We start from the raw sequence: 20,415 nt of genomic DNA, 5'->3' as shown, positions 1-20,415 counted from the left end.
CACGAAAGTGTGATGGGGTGTAGACGGGTCTCCCCACCCCACCCAGGCGCCCAGGAGCCACGCACCGCTGCCAGGAAGCCACGTGGGACTCGAGTCGCCGCCAGAAAGAAGGCACGTGAGGAGAGGTCCCGAGTCCTGTGCCACCACCTGGGGCGGGGGGGGGGGGGCCCGCACTGCTGCCTGGAGCCGGGGTCCCAGGCCCAGGCTCAGCCTGGGAGGCACACAAGCTGTTGTCACACTTTCCTCGCCCGACGCCACCACCTCTTTGTAGGTCACACAGCAGTGGAGAGGGGTTGGCTCTTATTTACCCCTGTGTCCTCCCTCGAGAGTCTCCTATTCTCAGCCCCCATCGTAGCCCCATCTTCCCCCCAATCTCTCTCACGCACATCCCCCCACGACGTGCACGTATACGCAGGCGCACACACACACATCTCGGCGTTAGTGACCCAATGGGATGCAGTTTCACAACCGCTGGGACGCAGGCTGTGCTCTGTGCCTCTCCTGGGCTTTTCCCTGTCTCTACAAAGAGAACAGAAGCCGGGCAAGGATCCTGTGCCGGCACCACAGGGATTGCAGAGCGACGCCCCTCAGGAGTGGTTACAGATCCCCTGACGATGCCGGGCGCAGCCAGCGTCGGGAACAGTGAGTGAGGACGGTGACCAGTGTGCTGGCTGCCCTCCCTTGGGAGCAAGGGCTGGAGTCTGGGCTCCGTGCTCCCCAGGTCGCCCACCGTTGCTTCTCCAGCTCCCTTGGGGACCATGCTTTCCGTCCTCCTCTCTGTTGCATCCCAAGAGCCCCGCCGACCTTTCCCTGCTCTATTTTTCGCACCCCCGCAAACGCTGAGGTCGTGGCTTGAGCTCCAGACACTGTGCAGCGGGCGGCGTCCCTCAGCTTGTATTTTCGCCTGTAGGGCCCGCGAGCCTCTCTCGCTGGCTTGGCTGGAACACAGCTTTCCGTTACTAAAGGGTGAGGAGCCTCCTTCCTGAAAACCTGAGCCGTCGAGGATTTTCAGTCTGGATCCTTCCCACGGATGTCCTCGGATGCCCCCAGACCAGCTTTCTCCAGAGGACCCAGGTCGCTAGCCTGGTGCCTGTGTCAGGACCACTTCTGCGCGGCGGGGCCCCGTGGTTGTCGCCGCGGCTGCCGGCAGAGGGCGCTGTCCTCCCAGCGCCGGCGGAGTGGGGACCGGGGGTTTCTCCCCAGCAGGCCCGCAGAGAAGCAGCCGCTGTTCTGACTTTTTGACAGTTCCTTTGCTGCAAAGGCTCCTCTTCCTGTGGCGGAGAGATCAGCAGCTCTTACACAGGATGAGCAAGGGATTCCTTTTCTATACTCACCTCACAAACGCTTTTCTGTAGTTATTTCAACTACAGTTGCCCCAAATTTGTCTGGTGAGAGGTTGCCCCGCTAGACTGTGCTTAAAGGGCACTCAAGAAAGCTCTCTCACTGAAAAAAGAAACTTCTGTTATCTCTTGTAAATTTGTATTTCTAATTCAAATAAAAGATTTCTCTTCTCTGAGACATCAGAAATTTATAGGGAGGGGTTGATAAGAGGGAGTAACAGCTCTGTATGTTTACCTGGGGGAAGGTCCCATCGCCCTGCTCACCAGGCCTGCAGGCTTTGGGGGGCTGCACAGTCCCATGGGGCCACTACGGAGCTGCCCCTGGGGCATGGTCTTCAATGGGCCCTGGGGCTGGGCGGCACCCTCCCCTTCCTGGCTTTACAAAGAGAACAGAAGCTGGGCAAGGATCCTGTGCCAGCACCACGTGGAGTGCAGAGCGACGCCCCTCAGGCGGCACCCTCCCCTGGACAGTCCCTGGGCCTGTCCTTGCACCCTCCCCACACCCTTCCCTGAGCCCCATTCCCACCCTGGGGGCCTATCCGCTGAGGAAGAGGAACGGAAAGGTGGCCCGTGTGCGCCTCCTACTTACAGGCCTGTGCCTTATGTCGTCAATCACCACGCGAAAGGCAGCCGAGTCATGGTTTTACAGACGAGGAATCCAAAGCAGAGTGAGGCCTGAGAACACAAACCACTGACTCTGTGGCCAGTCTTGCCCTTGTGATTTTCTCTCCCAGCCCGTGTCTCTTTTTCTCCTTTTCTAACTAGTCCATTTTCCTGCTGATGGCCAAGTGATCAACCCCTCTCTCAAACCCAAAGGAAGGACAATGAGATGACATTTATGTTGTTTCAACTATTAGTCCGTATTCTGGAGGAAGGCATGAAAGTACCTGGCTAGAGACCCCCCTCTGTGGAGCAAAGGGGAACTTAAAAATATGACAGCTGCAATGCAAGTCTTTGTAAAATTAGGCATTTCCATGACCTTTGATGGCCTTGCTCTCTGTTACTATCCGTAAACAAGTCTAATAGGAACTCACTGGGCACTCTGTCCTTGGTGCCCCGAAAGTGCTAACTTGGGTGCTTGCAGATATTGTATTACTCCCATTTGACAGACTGGGAAATGGAGGCAGAGAGGTTAAGTGACTTGCCCAAAGTCACACAGCTAGGAGACAGTGGAGGTGGGAACTGAATCCAGACTCCGAGCTAGTACTCCTAACTTCTGCCCAGGGTCCTCAGCCACCCTGTTGCTTAGGTGTAGTGACACAAACTGTTCCCGGTGCTGATACAGAAACATCTTGTGCTTGGGTATTTTCCACATTTCAAGACAGAGTGATGCCTGGATTTAAAGCTTCACTCATTCAGTTGAAAGATTTAGAATATTCTCATTATATTGTAACCCAGGGGGGTACATAAGATGATGAACTGGGGCACAGAAAGAAAATATTGAACCTCCTTATATGTGTTTCATTCTCTCAAAATTTTTATTTTTGCACCTATTTTATAATCTACGCATTTGTAGTCCCTGCCTGTAACTTATAAGTAAATACACAAACTCTGAGGAGGTGAATGCCGAAACGAAACGTTTTCTTTGTACACCACTGATGAGATTCTGACAATGGCTCGCTTTATGTTCTAAATATATTTCCAGAAGAGTGCAGAAAGCACGTTTGAAGAAGCCACCTTGTTTTGAAGCATAGTGAACCAGATGATTTAAAAGAATCAATCAGTACATCTTTTTTTTGCAAAGTGAATTACAGATTCCAGATATTTCTGTGTTGTATGCCTGGATTTCCACATGCTAGTTCAGAAGGGCATACTTGTGCTATCCCTGTGGGTTCAGTTCAGTCCACACACATTTATTGAGGGCCCCCTACATGCCAAGCACTGCGCTAGGCATGTGAGATACAGGGTACTTGACCTTGGCCCTAGAGGAGTTTATGGTGTAGCGGGGTGGACAGAGACATGCTTTCAGTGGAACGAGGCGGACAAGACGATGCAAGCACGCACACGGTGCTGCGGGGAGCTGGAGCCTAAGCCCTGGCAAGTTTTCGGGAGGAGGTGTTGTTTGGAGCTACATCTTGAAGGATTAGACAGAGTAAGAAGGTGGGGAGGGAGTGTCAGGCCACTCAAGAGTAGAACTACAGAGGCCTGTGCTGGGAACTGTCAACCCCCCGTGTTCTTGGAGCTTATACATGGGGGAGGGGGCACGTGGGGAGCTCCAGCCACAGAGGTAGGTGGTCTGGGGCCTGCTCTCAGGAGGCCTGGCGCGGGAGGCCTCTGCGGGGTATGAGGGTGCATCTAACAGCAAACGCTTTTAGGCAGCAGAATGATATGGTGAGAATTGTTTTTTACCGAAACTATTCTGGTGAAGGTATAGGAGATTTTGGGGGGGCCAAAAATGGAGGCAAAGGCCCACCCAGTTCGGAGGCCATTTCAAAATGGCCTTTGCCTAAATTTCATCTGGTCAGAGGATCATGTGGGTTGAGTCAAGGACAGGAAGTATAGAGGAAAGGAATGATGGGCCTGAGGAGCATCAAGGAGGCAAAGTCAGCACGACAGGGCATATGGGAGGTAAAGCGAAAGAGCAGCCGTGGAGGAGGCTGCCGTGTTTCCCACTTGGGCACCAGGAAGGGGGCGGCAGCAGAGCACAGGTGACGCGCTGGGATCTGGGCCGGGGCGGGAAAGACAGAAGCTGAGTTAAGTTTTAGGGATGATGAGTCTGAGGTACCTCTAGGACCACCCTGTGAAGATGGTGGGTTGGACCTTGGGTATTTGAATCTGGAGAGAGAGAGAGAGAGAGAGGGAGAGAGAGGGAGAGAGGATAAGAAAGGGGTAGAAGGAGGGAGAAGTCAGGGCTAGACTAGAGATAGGGAGGAATAAACACAATAAAGATGTTAGAAATGACTAGGGGAGCGGATGAGGTCCCCGTAGGAGAGCACGGGAATGGGAGCTGTGGGCCCGGGACAGAGCCTGCGATGGAGGGAGAAAGAGAAAGACGAGGAGAGGCCAAAGGAAGAGACAATCAGAGAGGCGAGAGGATGCAGAGAGAGATGTGCCTGGAAAGCTAAGGAGGGAGAGAGGGGTAAGAGCATCCCATACCTCTGAAGGGTCAGGAAGATGAGACCTGAGAGGCAACTAGGGGTCCCTGGGTAATTACTGTCGCTTGTAAAATTCAACAGAAGCAGCACTTCTGGGCGTTATTTTAAAAAGGGAAATAAAGAAAGAGAGGGAAGGAGAAAGAAAGAAAAGAGAGAGAGAGGGAAGGAGAAAGAAAGAAAAGAGAGAGAGGGAAGGAGGGAGGAAAGAAGGAAAGAAGAAAAGAGGGAGAGGGAAGGAGGAAGGAGGGAAGGAAGGGGAGAAAGAAGGAGCTTCAGTAAAACACTAATTAAAACTTTATTAATTTAGAAATTTGCAATGTCTCAAGTGGGCTCTACTGGATTTTAACCTTCATGGTGGCAACAAGGGAAGGGTCTAAAGAGTAAACAAATAGGACAGGTGGGCTGTAAGTGGAGTGTCTAAGACACAGTGTCCTGTCTGTCTGGTGCTTGCACTGACTGTCCTTGACCAAGATCCAGAACAGGCCCAAAGCAGAAGGGCCTGACAGTGGCCAAGCCCAGGGCAGGGGCCAGTAGAGCCATCAAGTGATAAATAAGAAAGTAAAGAAGGCACTCTGTGTTTCACTTCAAAAAGCAATTGTGGAGGCTTTCCCAGCTACTCTGCACTGTGGGCCAGAAGCTGAGGACCCAGCGATCGTTTCCATGTCAAGAGCCTGTCTCAGGGAGCCTGCGGCCTGAGGCCTGGAGACTCGCTAGGTAAGGCGGGAGAGGCCTTCCCCAGCAGTGTCAGTCCCCTGCAGTGGGTCTCAGAGAAGCATGCGAAGAAAGGAGCTGGGGAAGATGTTCCCAGAGGTAGCACTGGGGCCAGGCCTTGCAGGGCGGTGAGGAGACACTTGCCTGGAGAGTGGGGACCGTTTCATGCTGTGGGTCAGCTTGTGGACGAGAGCCAGTTGGCCAGCAGCAGTTGTCCAGGCATGCTCTGCTGTCCTGGACGCTGAGAAGGGACACAATTGGAAGAGATTTTTTTTTTTAATGAAAAAGAAGAGAGGCACCAGTGTGGAGCGGGCACTGGGGACAGGGGGGCCAACGCTGTTGGAGACAAACAGCCTCCCTTCCCTGGAGGGCATCGTGGCCTTCCAGCCCAGGCCAGGCACCAAGGGCAGAACAATGACTGAGTCAAGGAAGGCCTTCCTCTGACAGATACTTGATGCATTTTGAAAAGATTCCCATTGAAAACAGTTGCAATAAAAAGTCTCAGAGCTTAAAGAATTAGCCCTTCGTTATCTGGCTCGCCCACTGCCTGCTAGTGGCATTCCCCAGCCACACAAAGAAAACAGACAGCTCGCACCCACTCTCAAGTACCTTAGGAGCACCATTCACTTACAGAGAGTTGATACCCTCTTTACAAATAATGTTATCCCTGTGTTAAGATGATCCCCCCGAGGACTTCTGCCAGGCAAGACCTTGTTAGCTGGTTTGCATTCGTGCAGTACTTGCAGTCATAAAGCTGCATAAAAAAAAAATCACTTGTTATCAAAAAACCATTAACTCCAAGTGCTGGCCTTGCCTCAAGGAAGACTGAATTCCTGAGGGCATTTTGGTTGTCTCCAGCGTGTGGCCACCTTGGGGGCTGACACCTGCCGACATCCTGTAAGCACGGGGTGAGTTTTTGTTTTGCAAGGACAGCACCTGGATCCTTGGATACTTGCCTGTTTCTCTGGTCTGGAACCCAGCTCCCCTTCCAGGGCAGGGACCAGGTTCCCAGCCATCATTCCCTGCCCTGGAAGGGGAGCTGGGTTCCAGACCAGAGAAACAGGCAAGTACCCAAGGATCCAGGTGCTGTCCTTGCAAAACAAAAACTCACCCCGTGCTTACAGGATGTATCTCGAGTCCCGATGGAGCAGGTGCTGAGGGGGATGGGAAAGCTGCCGCACCAGGGCACGCCGGCTCCGCCATCGCGTAGCAGTTTTCCTCAGCCACGTGGGCAGGCCCTGCAGGGCCAGGGCCAGTCAGGTGGGACCCCAGACCAGCACAGCTGCTGCTCTGTGATTTTTTAATACACAGGTCTTCTACATGTGATTTCCTCTGAAGTAAGAGGTCTGTGGCCAGATATAGTTTGAACCCTGGTAGAGAAATGGTGAGGACCAAACTAAAGGACCGGGAAGGCCTGCTCCAGGCGGACCACGTGGAGGAAGGGATTCCAGATTTCAAGAAGTGAGACATGGTGGATGACGTTCCAGCAAAGTTCTGACTGTAAAGCAAAACCTGGGAAAGTCAGCTGGGTGGGACCCAAAGGGAAGTGAGGACGTATTACAGGCATATAACTGATCAAAGATGGGCAGTAACCATTCAGTTCTAGGAGGCTTTGCTGCGACCCACAGGCACTTCCCAATCTCTGTCTGGGGTTCTTTTACTATTTTAAAAAAGATAACAGCTTTATTGAGATCGAATTCACATGCCATACAATTCCAGCATTAAAAGTGTACAATTCAATGTTTTGTTCTGTTTTTTTAGCATATTCACAGACTTGTGCAGTCCTCACCACAATCAATTTTGGAACGTTTTCACCACCTACTTGGAGTTCTGACTCTACAAAGTAGATGGAGAAATTGGGGAAAGAGCAACCAAGACGACGAAAGGAGTATAAAGTTGGAGCTCAGGGAGCGTGAGAGGAAATGGGACTTCTGAGTTCAAGGGAAGGACGCTGAGAAAAGATCTGGTGTTTAAATAGGAAACTACTCAAAGGAGGAGATTTGGCCTTTGTTTCCATTAAGGACAAACAAAAAACTGGCTGGATCACAGCAAGAAGGATTTAGGTAAAACCTAAGGGGAAAAAAACACACCCAGCTTCCTGGCAATGTTTGTAAATTCCTGGGTTATGCTGCCCTTGGAAACAAGACTGAGGAACAGCCATCACGGAGTCCTTGCAGTTTCACGGTGTTGGTAAAGTAATGAGGCATCCCTTCAGAACCGGCTGAGTGAGTGCCTGCCCTTTTTGTGACAGGGAGTAGTCTTGCTGAACCCCGTTGACTAGGGAGAAGCTTCTAGAGGACCGTGTTACATGCTGGATGAGTGATGGCCCTTTGGACGGATGAATGGAAGTTCCCAATAACAGTTTCCTGGTCAGATCAGCCCTGAGGTAGTAAACCAGAAAATATGAACGGGGCCCCAGAGATCGGAGCTACAGATCTCTCTTTCTGCTTGTCTCCTGATTAAATTCATTCTTCAAAGAATTTTTGAGCTCCTGCTGTGGGCCAGGTGTTAGACAGATCCTAGAAATAAAGTAGAGTGGTTCTCAACCAGGGGTGACTTTGCCCCCAGGGTACTTGTGCCAATGTCTGCAGACGTTGGTGTTGTCACAGTTGGGGCAGGGGGAGGGGTGATATGGGTAGCTCGTGGCTAGAGACCAGAGGTGCTGGAAACATCCCGCAGGACAGCCTCACGACAGAGAACCATCCAGTCTCAGACGCCAAAAGTGCCGAGGTGGAGAAACCTTGAGATACATAAGCTTCGGTCCCCGCTTGCAAAGAATTTGGTCTGTTCGCTGTGGTGCTTCTTAATATGGCTTGAAATGTGTCCTAATGAAAATTTCTGCACTGAAGAAACTCTTCAAGTTCCTTATTTGAAGAGTTAGAAATAAAACTGAATTCCTGACACCACTGGGGACTGACAGCATGGTACTATCAATGTAAAAGGGCTCATCGCATTCTTACCAATGGACTGGGTTATCAAACCTTAGATTTTAAAAAATGATTTCGCAGAGGGAGGACAGGATCCAGGTGGCCTCTACCATCGTTACCAGCAGCACGAGCCTATGCTTTTGAGTGTCTATACAGAATACAGTTGGATGGAAAATAACCTACACGTTGCGTTAACGTAGTAAACCTCAACAGTTCACCCCCTTTAACTTGAACTTGTTCATAATTTTGGCAGAGCACGGCTAAAATCTCACTTTGCTGAAAAACCCCCTGGCCTAATAACAGCTGCAGATGGATTATTTGCAATATTTTGGAACTAGTTCTTTCAAGTGCTCATTCATACTACTTACTATCAAATACCCAATATGGTAATTAAAATAAAATCTCAATTTATTAAAACGGCACCCTGAAGACCTCAAATACACCCTATTTTGTTTCACTGATGTGGGAGGTCAGTTATTTGACCTGGTGGTAGGTAGTGGGCTGTTCTGGAAAATTGCCTTTTCTATTTAATGAGGAGTAAAGTCGGCCAGAATGACCTCTAACGCTTCCCCCCCCCCCCCCCGCCCCCACTTCTGGTAAAGTTTTCAGCTTAGCAGCTTTTGAGTGTGGCCTCTAGAGGCTTGGCATCCGCACCCTTCAGCTTGAAATCTCCCCTTTACCGTTGTGCCAAGTGCTCTGGGCGTTCCAGTTGACTGGAATGGTCTTGAAAATAATTGAAAAAAATCTGTAATTCAGACTCTTCATTAATTCATACTGGTTTTTGCCCCCAAAGGATCCAAATTCCTGTGGGTTCATGGGGCTTCAAACCCAATATTTAAGAATCATTGCAAAGTACATAGTTTTCAGTCGGTGATGCTTAACAACTGAGGCAGGAGGCTCTTCTGAGCCTCAATTTTCTCACTTGTAAAATGAAATCTAAATCCTTTCCTGCTTTATTAATTAGGCTATTTAAAAAGAGAATGACTAAATTGACATACTCTCTCAGTGATTGGCAACCTTCTTCCTCCCTTCCTTCTTCTTGGACTTGGGAGTTTTTACCATTGCAGACATATTGTTTTCATGCTTAAAGTGTGAGAGTTTTGCCTTTGAATCTAAACAAATGTTTGACCTCACTTTCGAATTCTCTACTCACTGTCAAGGACTTCCTTGGTTAGGAATAGTAACTGTATCCTCTTTAAATCTTTCTTTTTTTCCCCTCTAGATCAACTAGTTTTTACTTTACCAGGAGGATCACTACCGCCAAATATGAATGTTAGTAACTTGTTCCAATTTTTTTTCATTTCTGAACTGAAGCCAACTGAAGCCATCTTGACAAGTCTGAGCAAATGTCAACATTCCTGGGGACTAATCATATATCCTGAAAGACTCTGAAAAGCTGTTCTTTAGGCTAGTTGGCCAAAACATTTTTTTGAGAAGAGATGGGAAATTAAGTCATGAGAAAAACCCTGATGGAAATCCTGCATGGCTGAAAGCTGGAAGTAGGTTAGCTGGAGACGGTTGTGAGGCGCGGGGCACTCAGAGTGACCATAGCTGGCCAAGTCAAGAAGAACCACGATGGGGCCTGATTTTGCCAGTGGCCTCCTCTATGCGCCCTGTGGGAATCACATGTCTCAGACCAGGAAGCGTGGGTCCAGGATGATGGTTCTTACTTAAGGTTTGTGTGGAAGGCTGCAAACTTCTGACTAGGAAGGGAGAGTGGAATTGAGCCACCAGGGATGAACCGTAGGCTCACTCCGGCGCAACAGCAGGCCCTTCGCCCTTCTCTTGATTCCCTAGCGAAGTAGATTCTGGTTTCCACCAAAGGCTGAGAGGGGGGCAGGCAGAGGGTGTCACTGCCCCTGTAGCACAATCCTGGTCCCAACACAACACTCTTGTGTCTAGGGTTCACAGATCTCATTGAGCAGGTCTCCCAACTCGACAGCCAATCCCCACCACAAAGGCCTCTCTCCAAAGACCCCAGTAATGACTGGCAAGGCCCATGGATGGGCACGGCTGGGGTGGGAGCAGAGGCCTGTTCCAGGGCTGGGGGATGGCCCACGCTGGCTCAACACCCACGGTTGGCGGTGAAGCCAGCATTTCTCACCCAACCAGAGCTGACATCTGAAGAGAAAAGGGCATCTCCAGATACAACAAAGAGGAATTCGCAGCCTCATGTTTCTAACGTGATTACAGGTTACAGATGCCTTCCTTTCCACCTAGATGTCACTCAGTCAGCTTTAAACACTTGCTTCTAAAGGGCAAATTGAGAATTCTGTTCCCTCAGAGACAGACGAGCGCAGCTTTTCCCAGTACATTGTGAAGACAGGGGCCCTGCTGGCTGGTGCAGAAAGGCCGCCTAGCACTGCAGGGGCAACAGAAACTACCACAAACATGATGAGAAAAGGCCAGCAGGTGAATGGGAAACGCTAGTGCCTAGGCACATCTCTGTTGGTTGTATATGAAACTGGAATGCGCACGCCATGCTCAGGAAGCATGGCCAGAAGCCCACAATGGGAGTAAAACTGGAAAACATGGCTCCATGCAGAAGCTTAAAGGATGGAGTCTGGCTGGCGTAAGAGAACGGGACTAGTCAGCCTCACGAGAAGCAACTATTTGGTTATTTCTCATCGTGTCACACTTTGAAAGAGAAATTTTAACAACACAGGCAGAGAGCAGGAAAAAGAAAATCCATTATAGGGGTATGATACAGGACCAGCTACAACTGTAACCCTATACACGGAGGGCCTGGTAATAAAAGAACAGACTCGCAACTGCTTTCCCTCCTGTTCGTGTTCACAGTAACAGCTGGATACATACTAATTGCAAGAAGGGAAAGAAAGAGGCTGAACTTTAAAAGCAGGCATGCTGCAATCAGTCTCTCACCAGCACAATTTCAGACCCAAGTGTGCTGCGCCGCCTAGCAGGTCTATTTTAAACGCACACTCACGGTTCCTCGTTGGTATGGATGGCTTCGTGCTGTTCTCTCCTTCCAGGTGCATCGCTTCTGTCCGTCGAGAGGTGGTTTAACGGCGGGTTCTCAGCCTCAGTGCTGTGGACATGGGGATTGGATCACTCTCTGCCCTGGGGGCCGCCCTGTGGGATGCTTAGCATCCGGGTCTCTGCCCACCAGGTGCCAGGAGCACCCCCCAGCCCCAAGCCATGGCAACCAAAAGCGTCTCCAGGCATTGCCAGATGTTCCCTGGAGGGCATGATCACCCCCAGTTGGGAATCACTGAGATAAACTAATAAGGAATGGCTTTCTCTTCCCTCCTCGACCCCACTCCCAAACATCTCTACCCAGGGCCGGGAACTTGTGTGAGACACCTCCTAATCCACTGGACTGCCCTCTTCTTCTGAGTGGCCTTCGGTAATACTTTTGACTTGCAAGACTATTAGTCATTCAGAACAGTGCTCCTACTACCCTTGAAGAGAAAGTCCTTTCAGCTAAACTTTGGGAGGAGGGAGGAAAAGAAGCAGGTAAATTTCCCTTTAGAGACATTTGTCTGTTTTAGTCTATGGAAGCTTTCAGACAGAATTCTGCACATCCAGGGTCTCTGTGAACATGAGAGGGGGGATTGGGTACTTGAAACTCACCTCCCCACCCCCTGCCTTTGCCACATTTCTACAAATGAAGAAAGGGGCCAGAAGGGGAAATGACTTGCTCAAGGTCATACATATTCCTAATCCTCCTTTTCTTTTTTTTTTTTAAACATCTTTATTGGAGTATAATTGCTTTACAATGGTGTGTTAGTTGCTGCTGTATATAACAAAGTGAATCAGCTATACATATACATACATCCCCATATCCCCTCCCTTTTGCGCCTCCCTCCCACCCGCCCTGTCCCACCCCTCTAGGTGGATGGACACAAAGCGCCGAGGTGATCTCCCTGTGCTATGCGGCTGCTTCCCACTAGCTAGCTATTTTACATTTGGTCGCGTATATATATGTCCATGCCACTCTCTCATTTCGTCCCAGCTTACCCTTCCCCCTCCCCGTGTCCTCAAGTCCATTCTCTACGTCTGCATCTTTATTCCTGTCCTGCCCCTAATCCTCCTTTTCTGAGGACATAGGCCAATATGATCCTTCTTTGCCCAATATGCCCGAAGAGCTTCGGTCTCTAAACACGGATAGCTTGCAGTGCTTCACAAGCGACAGTTTTGGCCAAACCCTGCCAGTTCAGGAATGCAGATTTTATAAATGATAGAATACTGCAACCAGTTAGTGCAAACAAACATTTATTGTGAAATATTCATCCTACCCTTTATTAGGTATTACATCATCAAAGCACTTTGTGGCAATGAAAATAGCTTTTTTACCCCTCTGATTCACCCAATATTCCATTAAAGCTGCAAAAAAATGTGCAATCTGCTTGAAAAATAGGTTGCTCTTATTTACTCATTTGTGAAAAGTCAAAAATTAAAAAAGAAAATGAAACTTGCTTAGAGCCAATTTGCCTTCCCGCTTCCCAGCTACTCCCCAAAATAATTAACAAAGATAATTTGTTTTAAATGCCTTTTTATAAAACCAATGCACCTTTCCCCATATTATAATCATAAAAATTTTAAAAAGCCGTTATTTACTTCCTTGGAAAAAAGGTGGCCAGCCGTTGTTTTTTGATTGGGAGCATGTGTATTTCCTGGGAGTTCACTTTCTTTAACTTTATGCTCCGGTTTTTGACGGGTTTCCTAAGGGGCTCCGCGTTTCCCATGGACTCTTCTCCTGGGCTGTTGATGTCATAGCCCTGAAGCATGGAGTCTTCTCTTTTGAAGGAGAAGTTTTTGGTGGACACCCCCGAGAGGCCTTTGATCTTGCCACAGAAGATGGTAGGCACAGTGTCTTCCACGGAGACGATCACCTTGGCCGCCTGGGACTCGCTCACAATCTCAATGTTATTTTCAGCCTTGACCTCACTGCTGGGCTGGCTGGGTGGCTCGGCGGCGACGCTGCTGCCCATGTGACTATCCATCGCGGCTGAGGCCTCGTGGGGCGTGGCGGGGGCAAAGGGCACTTCCGTGCCACTGGGAAGTTTCTCCATCACAGTGTGACCTGGGCTGTCCGCTGACCCGCTGCTGTCATACAATGTCTCAGGGGGGGGCTCAGATTTCCGGTGGGCTGCCAGTGACAGGTCTAGGGCTGCATCTTCCTGGCACATCGGGGGACTGACTTCGCCAGCCTTGAGCCAGGGCACCGACTTCATGGAGAGATCCAGGGCCTCGTTCTCACTCCCCATCTTGATGACGGTGTGGCGGCCGAGCTGGAAGTACTCCCTCGGCGGGAGGAGGTCGAAGGGCTTCAGTTCCTCCTTCTGGAGAGGGGTCTGGGTGCCTTTAAACGGGTGTAGGCCGAAGGAAGATGGCGGCTTTCGGAAGCTGGGGCTGAACTTGGATTCAGAACTCTGAGGCACTGGGATGGGGATGGGAATGGGGACCGGCACAGGCAAGGGGACGATCACAGGGTAGGGAACCAAGAGGGTGGCTGGCGGGACCAGGGGGGACAAGGGGGAGTTAAAGGGCTGGGGGGGCACAGGGGCGTATCCCGGCGGAGGCTGACAGGGTGGAGGGCCGAGAGCGCCCTGCGAAGGAAACAAATTCTGGAGCACGGCTTCGAAGGGCAACGTGGGCTCCTGCGGCTGGCTGGGGATCCTGAGGTCCAGGAGCTGGGGCTGGGCCTCGGGGTCCTCGGCTCCCTGGAAGAGGTTGCTGTGGATGGCGCTGGAGGAGCACGGGGCCTCCTGTGGCAGGACCAGAGGGGAGTTGAGGTGCTGGAAGACGTGCTGCTCCAGCACCACCGGCAGCTGCACCGGGCCCTGTGTGGTCATGACGTAAGTGGCGTTGCCGTTAGGGTTGAGCTCAGGTGCGGGGCTGCCCTCCACCTGCATGTGAATGGGCATCACCACCGGGCTCTCCCCGAGGCACAGGGGCTGAAGCACGGTGGCCGCTACCTTCAGAGCCATGCCGCTCTGGGACTCAGCCGGGGGGTTCAGAATGGACGGGGCCGGCACGGTCACCAGGGCCTTCTTTACCAGGTCGGTGGAGTTGATGTTCCAGGCCTCAGTGGTGATCAGCTGGGCCATGCCGTTCTCCAGTCTGTTATTGGCCAAGGCAGGGGAGGAGTCGGTCATGTCCATGGAGAGGTTCTGGGACTGCAGATCGTCCATCACTCAGCTCTGATGCCACTCGGCCTGCAACACAGAACACACCATATGAATCTTCCTTCTGAGACTATAATTGCCTCGAGAGCTCTCTCTACATCTTTTAAAAGTTTCCACATCTTAGTTAACCGGGGAGCACACCCATCTCTCTGTGTATACATACATGTTACAGATATTTCCTAACATATACGAACACACCCATACGATCAGCTGTGCGTGGACAGCCCCGATTTAACAGACGATTAAACTATAAACACAGATGATGTAATGACTACATAGCCTAGTGCGGTTAAACAGAGTATTGTGAGGCCGAATACTCCCTCAGCTTATACGTTTAGCCTGCGACAAACACAAAGTTTCATTCCACATTGTTCTATCGGACAGTTAAGATATGCGGGGATTGGACTTGTTCAAATTCAAATATGCAGCAAAGACTTACTTTCCTTTAAGAAAAAAAATAGAACCCTGTCACGTTAGAATATTGTATGAAATTGGAAGGGGGCCATCCCAGTTATGGAAAGCATTTAAAAAACTCTTTGTAGCAGCAATAATTCTTCCAAAAGAGGCTTGATGAGAGGAACAGCAGTGTATTTATACGAGGCTCATTACAGCTGTCTCCCTCCAACCAGTGACACCCCCTTTCCTCCAGTAATAGGAAAAGCCACTCCGAGGAGTGAAGACAGGATAACTTGCACGAATGCTCATTGGGTCCAGCGTCACTGTCCCCATTCCGTCTGTCTGACCTGTGACCTCTCTCTCCTAACTTCTAGCTGTCAAGAGGAACAGATGTTGACGAATCTAGGGCCGGGGAAACGGAACCCTTGTTGGAAACAAACATCCTCAGAGGTGAGATACACTTTCTTGATGTCCGCGGCACCACTGGCCACCTCCTGAGAAGCCAAAGAAGCCCAGCGCTGGTGCTTCCTGGAGGAAGCAGGGCTGCAGCTGCGATATGGCTCTCCATGGAAACGCGTCCATATTTAGCCTTGTTACCATGGAGAAGGCAGGCACCATGTCTAACTCGGGGATCTGTGCAGCCCTGGAGTCTGGTTGGGCTCAATAATAATTCAATAATCCTCAGTCTTGCTGGGCAGGCCTTGGGCAACTCCGATTCTTGACCTCACCTGTCTGAGCGGTCTAGACTTTCGTCCTGGGGTCAACTTGTCCTTCTCTCCTCACCCCGAAATTACCAACACAACCTCCAAAACAAGAGAGGTGGCCCAGCACACCATGGGAATAGAAATGAACAAACGAGGCCTCACTACAGGAAGGCAGCTTTAAGAAATGAACAACTTTGTGATATTTCCAGACAGTCACAACGTGTCAAGTGCACAGAACAAGGAGTTTCTCTGAAGCAGGAGGAGGGGAGGACAAGGGGAAGGATGCTGTGCAGAGAACCTTATGGGGAAGGAATGGTGAGTGACGCCCTCGGCAGGGCACACTGCGGAGCCTCTGAGGAAGCCTGTCCCCAGGGAGCCTGAGGGGGCTTGCCCCAGCTGAAGGGCCTGGTTTTTCCTGAGAGGACTGCTCCCTGATTCAGCCCAGAAAATGCCGTGCCTCCAGTACACCATTCATTCATTCTTCCATGCATTCATTCATCCACCCAACCAATCAATTTGCCGAGCGCCTACTGCCTGCCCAGCGCTTTGCTGGGGGCCGGAGATGCTGTCATGATCTTGAAGATGCTCTTGCTTTCACGGGGATTAGAGTCTACCGGGGGTGCACGCCATTGATCGGACAGAGACTGGCTAGCATGAGAAGGCGGCAGCGTGAAGCCAGGAGGGGCATCAGCCTCGGCGGGACAAAGCTCTGTCGGCCACTCACGGACAGCCCCTCGAAGGCCTCCTCCAGAAGGGCCACCCTGTCCCTCACAGTGGCCAGAGCTCAGGGCGGGGTGGCAGAAGGCTGAAGGGAAGCTTGGGCGGGGCTGGTGCGGACAAGGACAGCAGCGGTCAGAGGAGGTACCGCGGCCACCCGTCCGGCCCGTGAGGCAGGCCGCCAGGAGAAGTCACGTCCCGTGTTTCCCGCGGCCTTGGGACTACCCGGCTGTGAGGCTGCTTTCTCATGACAGGCTACACGTTCTCGGCGCCTCCCCGACCGGCTCCCGGCACACACCTTCGGCTCCGGGGGCGGCTCTCATCTCTCCCCGCGCAGCCTCACTCCTCTCCCGGCCTGGCCCTGGCCCTAGGACCGCTAAGCCTCCAGAACCTTCCCGCTCAGAGTACGAGGAGGCCGTCCTGCCAGAGGTGAGAGTGCCGCCCACAGGGGGTGCTCAGTGCCTTTAAACTCTCGCCATCGGGCCCCTTGCCGGGGCCTCAAGCCTCTGGGGACAGGGCCGGGGCCAGATGCAATGCGGGACGGGCCAGGATGCAGGTGGCGGTGTGCGGCATCTCGGGGGCCAAGGGCGGGGCTGCCACCCCTGCCTCCTCCCACGTGACAGCTTTGCACCTGCCTGATGACTGAGCCAAGCAGGCCCGGGGGGCAGCCGCAGTCGCTCACCTAGAGGCCTGCTGAGACGATGCCCGCCGCTCCCCACCGGGGACTGAGCACCCGCTCCGCGTCGCGTACCACGCGGGGCCCAGGGCTACACTGCCTTCGTCAAGCACCCTCCCGCCTCCCAGGGGGCTCTTCCCCTCTTCCGCCCCGCTCCTCCTCCCCTCATTCACCCTGACAGCACGCCCCCCGACTCTGGGTCAGCAGCTGGGGGGCCGGAGCGGCTGTCACTGTGGTAGGAGCCAGTGCTGGAAGCCCCAGGGATGCCCTGAGGAAAACAACCAGCTCCTGAGATGAGGGCTCACAGCGCAAGTCTGTGTCCCTGAGGACAAGCCAGAAGCCAGATGCCGACTGGAGAGGTCGTGTCACAGAAACCCCGTAATGCTCATGCTGAGGGAGTGCCGTTTCCTCAGAGGTGGCTGGGAGCCTTTTGTTTGGGTTTTTCAAAATATTAAATGGATTTAAATGAGATCGGCCGTCATTCGGCCTGCACCCATTACCCCCGGGGGTATGGGGCGGGGCGTAAAGGGAGGGGAAGTGGGCGGCGATCTGGATCCACGGGTGCTGGAGACCCTCGCTCTCTTGGCGCGTGGCCAGTTGCCTACGTGCCCCCCAGATGGAGACCCTGCGGAGAAGCCTCAGGGCACAGAGCAGCTGGGGAGGTGAGGAAGGACTGTCTGGGGCAGTAATTGGGCTCAGAGACCTGTGGGGTCACAAAATTGCCACCCGAACCCCTTGTCTAACTATCACGAAGATCTAAGGATACCAGAGGCACGTTGTCCCCAGGATCTGCCCCTCAGCTTGGAGTCCTCTCGGGCCTTGACCTTCATCCAGCCAACTCCTGCTCACCTGTCAGACGCTGGACTCTCATTCTCTGAGATCTCCCCCAACCCCACTGAGCCTGCCTCTCAGGCCTCCTGCCTCCAGAGCATCGCACAAAGGACTCAATTTACCTTACAGGCTTCCATACAGATTGACATTTTTTTGACAAGGATTCATTTATAGCTTAATTTCAAAAGTGAAAACAGTTGACCACTCAGATAATTTAGACTACTCTCTAGGTCGTAGAGTCCATCTATTTCCCTGTTGTGGGCATTTAACACCTAATCTCTCTCTCCCTCTCTCTCTCTCTCTCTCTCTCTCTCTACACACACACACACACACACACACACACACACACTCTCACACACTCAACCTAATACCCTCAGCTACATCCTAAATGATCCGTGGGGACCCCCTGAGGAGCCTGCACCGACTCCAACTGAAGGAAGTTCAGAATGTGACTGTGAACCCCACTCTAACCCAGGACAGAATCCCCGAGACCGCCTCACGCAGAGCTTGATTTCTGAGCTGGGAATTTGGACAAAAGCCCTGTGGGCATGCCAGGAGCCCTATATCACCTTCTGGAGAGGGGCCTGATTTTGTACCGTGAATTGAGAGCATTTTCACCACAGAAACAACTATCAAGACGACCGCAAGGCTCCTGGTCTGCAGCACCAAGCGCCCCTGAGGAAATGCTTGAGGACTGGGTTCCTAGGTCTGGTGGGCAGGGTCACCTCGTGGTAACGCAAGCCAGGGGCCACTGGCTGCCTGGGAGCCCTGTGAGGACCCTGGGACCACTGGAGTGAGGTCACGTGGAAGTGAGCTCAGCCTCACGGGAAGCAGTCTTAGTGATCTGGGCACATTCCACCTCCAGGACCTGGATGATCTAGGGCGGGCCATTCTGGAGTCCCCTGGTCCCGATCCTGGGGACACCCCCTTCAGCCCGAACAACCTGCAGATGTGACCTGCCCTCCTCTTCCCCTGAAGTCAGCCTCACCTAGATATTTTATCAAGATAAATTTCTTCCTTTAAGACATTCATTTTCAGGACTTCCCTGGTGGCGCAGTGGTTAAGAATCCGCCTGCCAACGCAGGAGACACGCGTTCGAGCCCTGGTCTGGGAAGACCCCACATGCCGCGGGGCAACTAAGCCCGTGCACCACAACTACTGAGCCTGTGAGCCATAACTACTGAGCCCGTGAGCCACAACTACTGAGCCCGTGAGCCATAACTACTGAGCCCTCGTGCCTAGAGACGGTGCTCCACAACTACTGAGCCTGCGCTCTAGAGCCCGCGAGCCACAACTCCTGAGCCCATGAGCCATAACTACTGAAGCCTGTGTGCCTAGAGCCCGAGCTCCGCAACGAGAGAAGCCACCGCAATGAGAAGCCCGCGCACCGCAACAAAGAGCAGCCCCCGCTCGCCGCAACTAGAGAAAGTCCACGCGCAGCAATGAAGACCCAATGCAGCCAAAAATAAATAAATAAAAATAAATAAATTTATTTTAAAAAAGACATTCATTTTCTAAAAATATATCCCGATACTACGTGTTTTCCAACTGTAAAATATCAACAGCTTTGGTCTTTATGGAGCCTGTGGGCAGCCATCATTTTTTCAGGTCAGAATTGGATCGTCCATGTCCGTGGAGCAGCAGCATTACCTGAGAGCCTGCTAAAAATGCAGAGTCTCGAGCCCCACCCCAGACCACCTGAATCAGCACCTGCATCTCGACAAGCTCCCGGGATGATCTGCGCGCACGTTCACATCTGACAGGTGCTGGCTTAGCTCTGGTTCTCAACTTGGCTACACGTTAGAATCACCCGGAAGCTTCAAAAAATACTGATGCCTGGGTCCCACCACCAAGACTCTGACTTAATTGGTCTGGGGTACAGCCGGGGCATTGGGGTTGTGAAAAATACCCCAGGTGGCTCTGCTGTGCAGTCAGAATGGCCTTAATCCAAAGGCCAGAGAACAAGGCACCTGGTCAGCCAACCTTCTTCTTAGTGGCTGATCTTGCTTCTTACTTCACAGAAAAGACTAAAGCCATCAAGTCCGGAAGTCCCTCAACTTCCACCCTGGCCGTCACAGAGTCTTCCCATGTGCCCCCGCCCCCGGGAAAAAGTGAGGTGTCACTCCTTCTTGCAAGGCTGACTTCCCAGAGACCTCTGTAAGTATCCTCCCCCTCCCAACTGCACCTTATTCTAAATCTATTTCTTGCTTTCGATCCAGCACTTAAAACTACAGCCTCAATGATCAACCTAATGGTGTATAAAAATCCAGCCACTTACTATGAGTGAAATGAGCAAAGCATAACTCGCATCCTTTAATACAACGTAGATATGGTTTCACCATTCAGGACCTGATATGCACTAAATATCTAAGAAGTAATTCCAACTGGGTAAAAAATGGTTTTGCTCTCCCCATAGGGCGTAATGATTGTCAATTACTTGCCCCAGTGATTAAATTTTCTGAGCTTCAGACATCAGCACAGGGCGTTTCTACTGAAGCTGTGAACATAATTATCACATGAATGGATTCCCAAATTGGCTACGATACGGCGAGTACACGAAATAGTCACCTGGCTTACAGCCGATTGCCTTTTCCACGCAGAGGTCTCCACGGCGCTCCGAAAGGACTAGGACAACCCAAGCTAGCTTTGGGAACGAGTCCCCAACACGTTGCTTCATTTATTAAAACGGTGGTGGCCATGCAGCTCGTGACGAGTCTCACCTTCGTGAAGGTGGGCAGCGGCCGTGGGGAGTTCTGCCAGAGAGGACTGAGTGCAGATCTTAGCTGTGATGTGATGTGATATCGGTGAAAGATGGGAGCTGTGAGACCGTCGGGCAGGAGGAAGCCGCGAGCCTGAGCACAGTAGA

The 20,415-nt window shown here is 51.8% G+C and overlaps 1 protein-coding gene across 1 annotated transcript in view; it reads right to left on the bottom strand.

The window, feature by feature from the left end:
• Positions 1-12,292: 12,292 nt before the first annotated feature.
• The window catches only part of RAI2 (retinoic acid induced 2), a 59,329-nt gene continuing 51,206 nt past the window's right edge, over positions 12,293-20,415 (bottom strand). The window contains exon 2 of the mRNA XM_027095765.1: positions 12,293-14,255. Coding sequence (XP_026951566.1) covers positions 12,651-14,231 — 1,581 coding nt within the window. The 5' untranslated portion in view covers positions 14,232-14,255 and the 3' untranslated portion in view covers positions 12,293-12,650. The remainder of the gene's footprint in view (positions 14,256-20,415) is intronic.

Source organism: Aethalodelphis obliquidens, unplaced genomic scaffold, assembly GCF_003676395.1.
Source record: "Aethalodelphis obliquidens isolate GAN/ISIS:26980383/991018 unplaced genomic scaffold, ASM367639v1 scaffold94, whole genome shotgun sequence".
NCBI classification, from domain to species: domain Eukaryota; kingdom Metazoa; phylum Chordata; class Mammalia; order Artiodactyla; family Delphinidae; genus Aethalodelphis; species Aethalodelphis obliquidens.
Note: the sequence above shows the minus strand (reverse complement) of the source record. Positions and strands in the feature narration are given on the sequence as shown.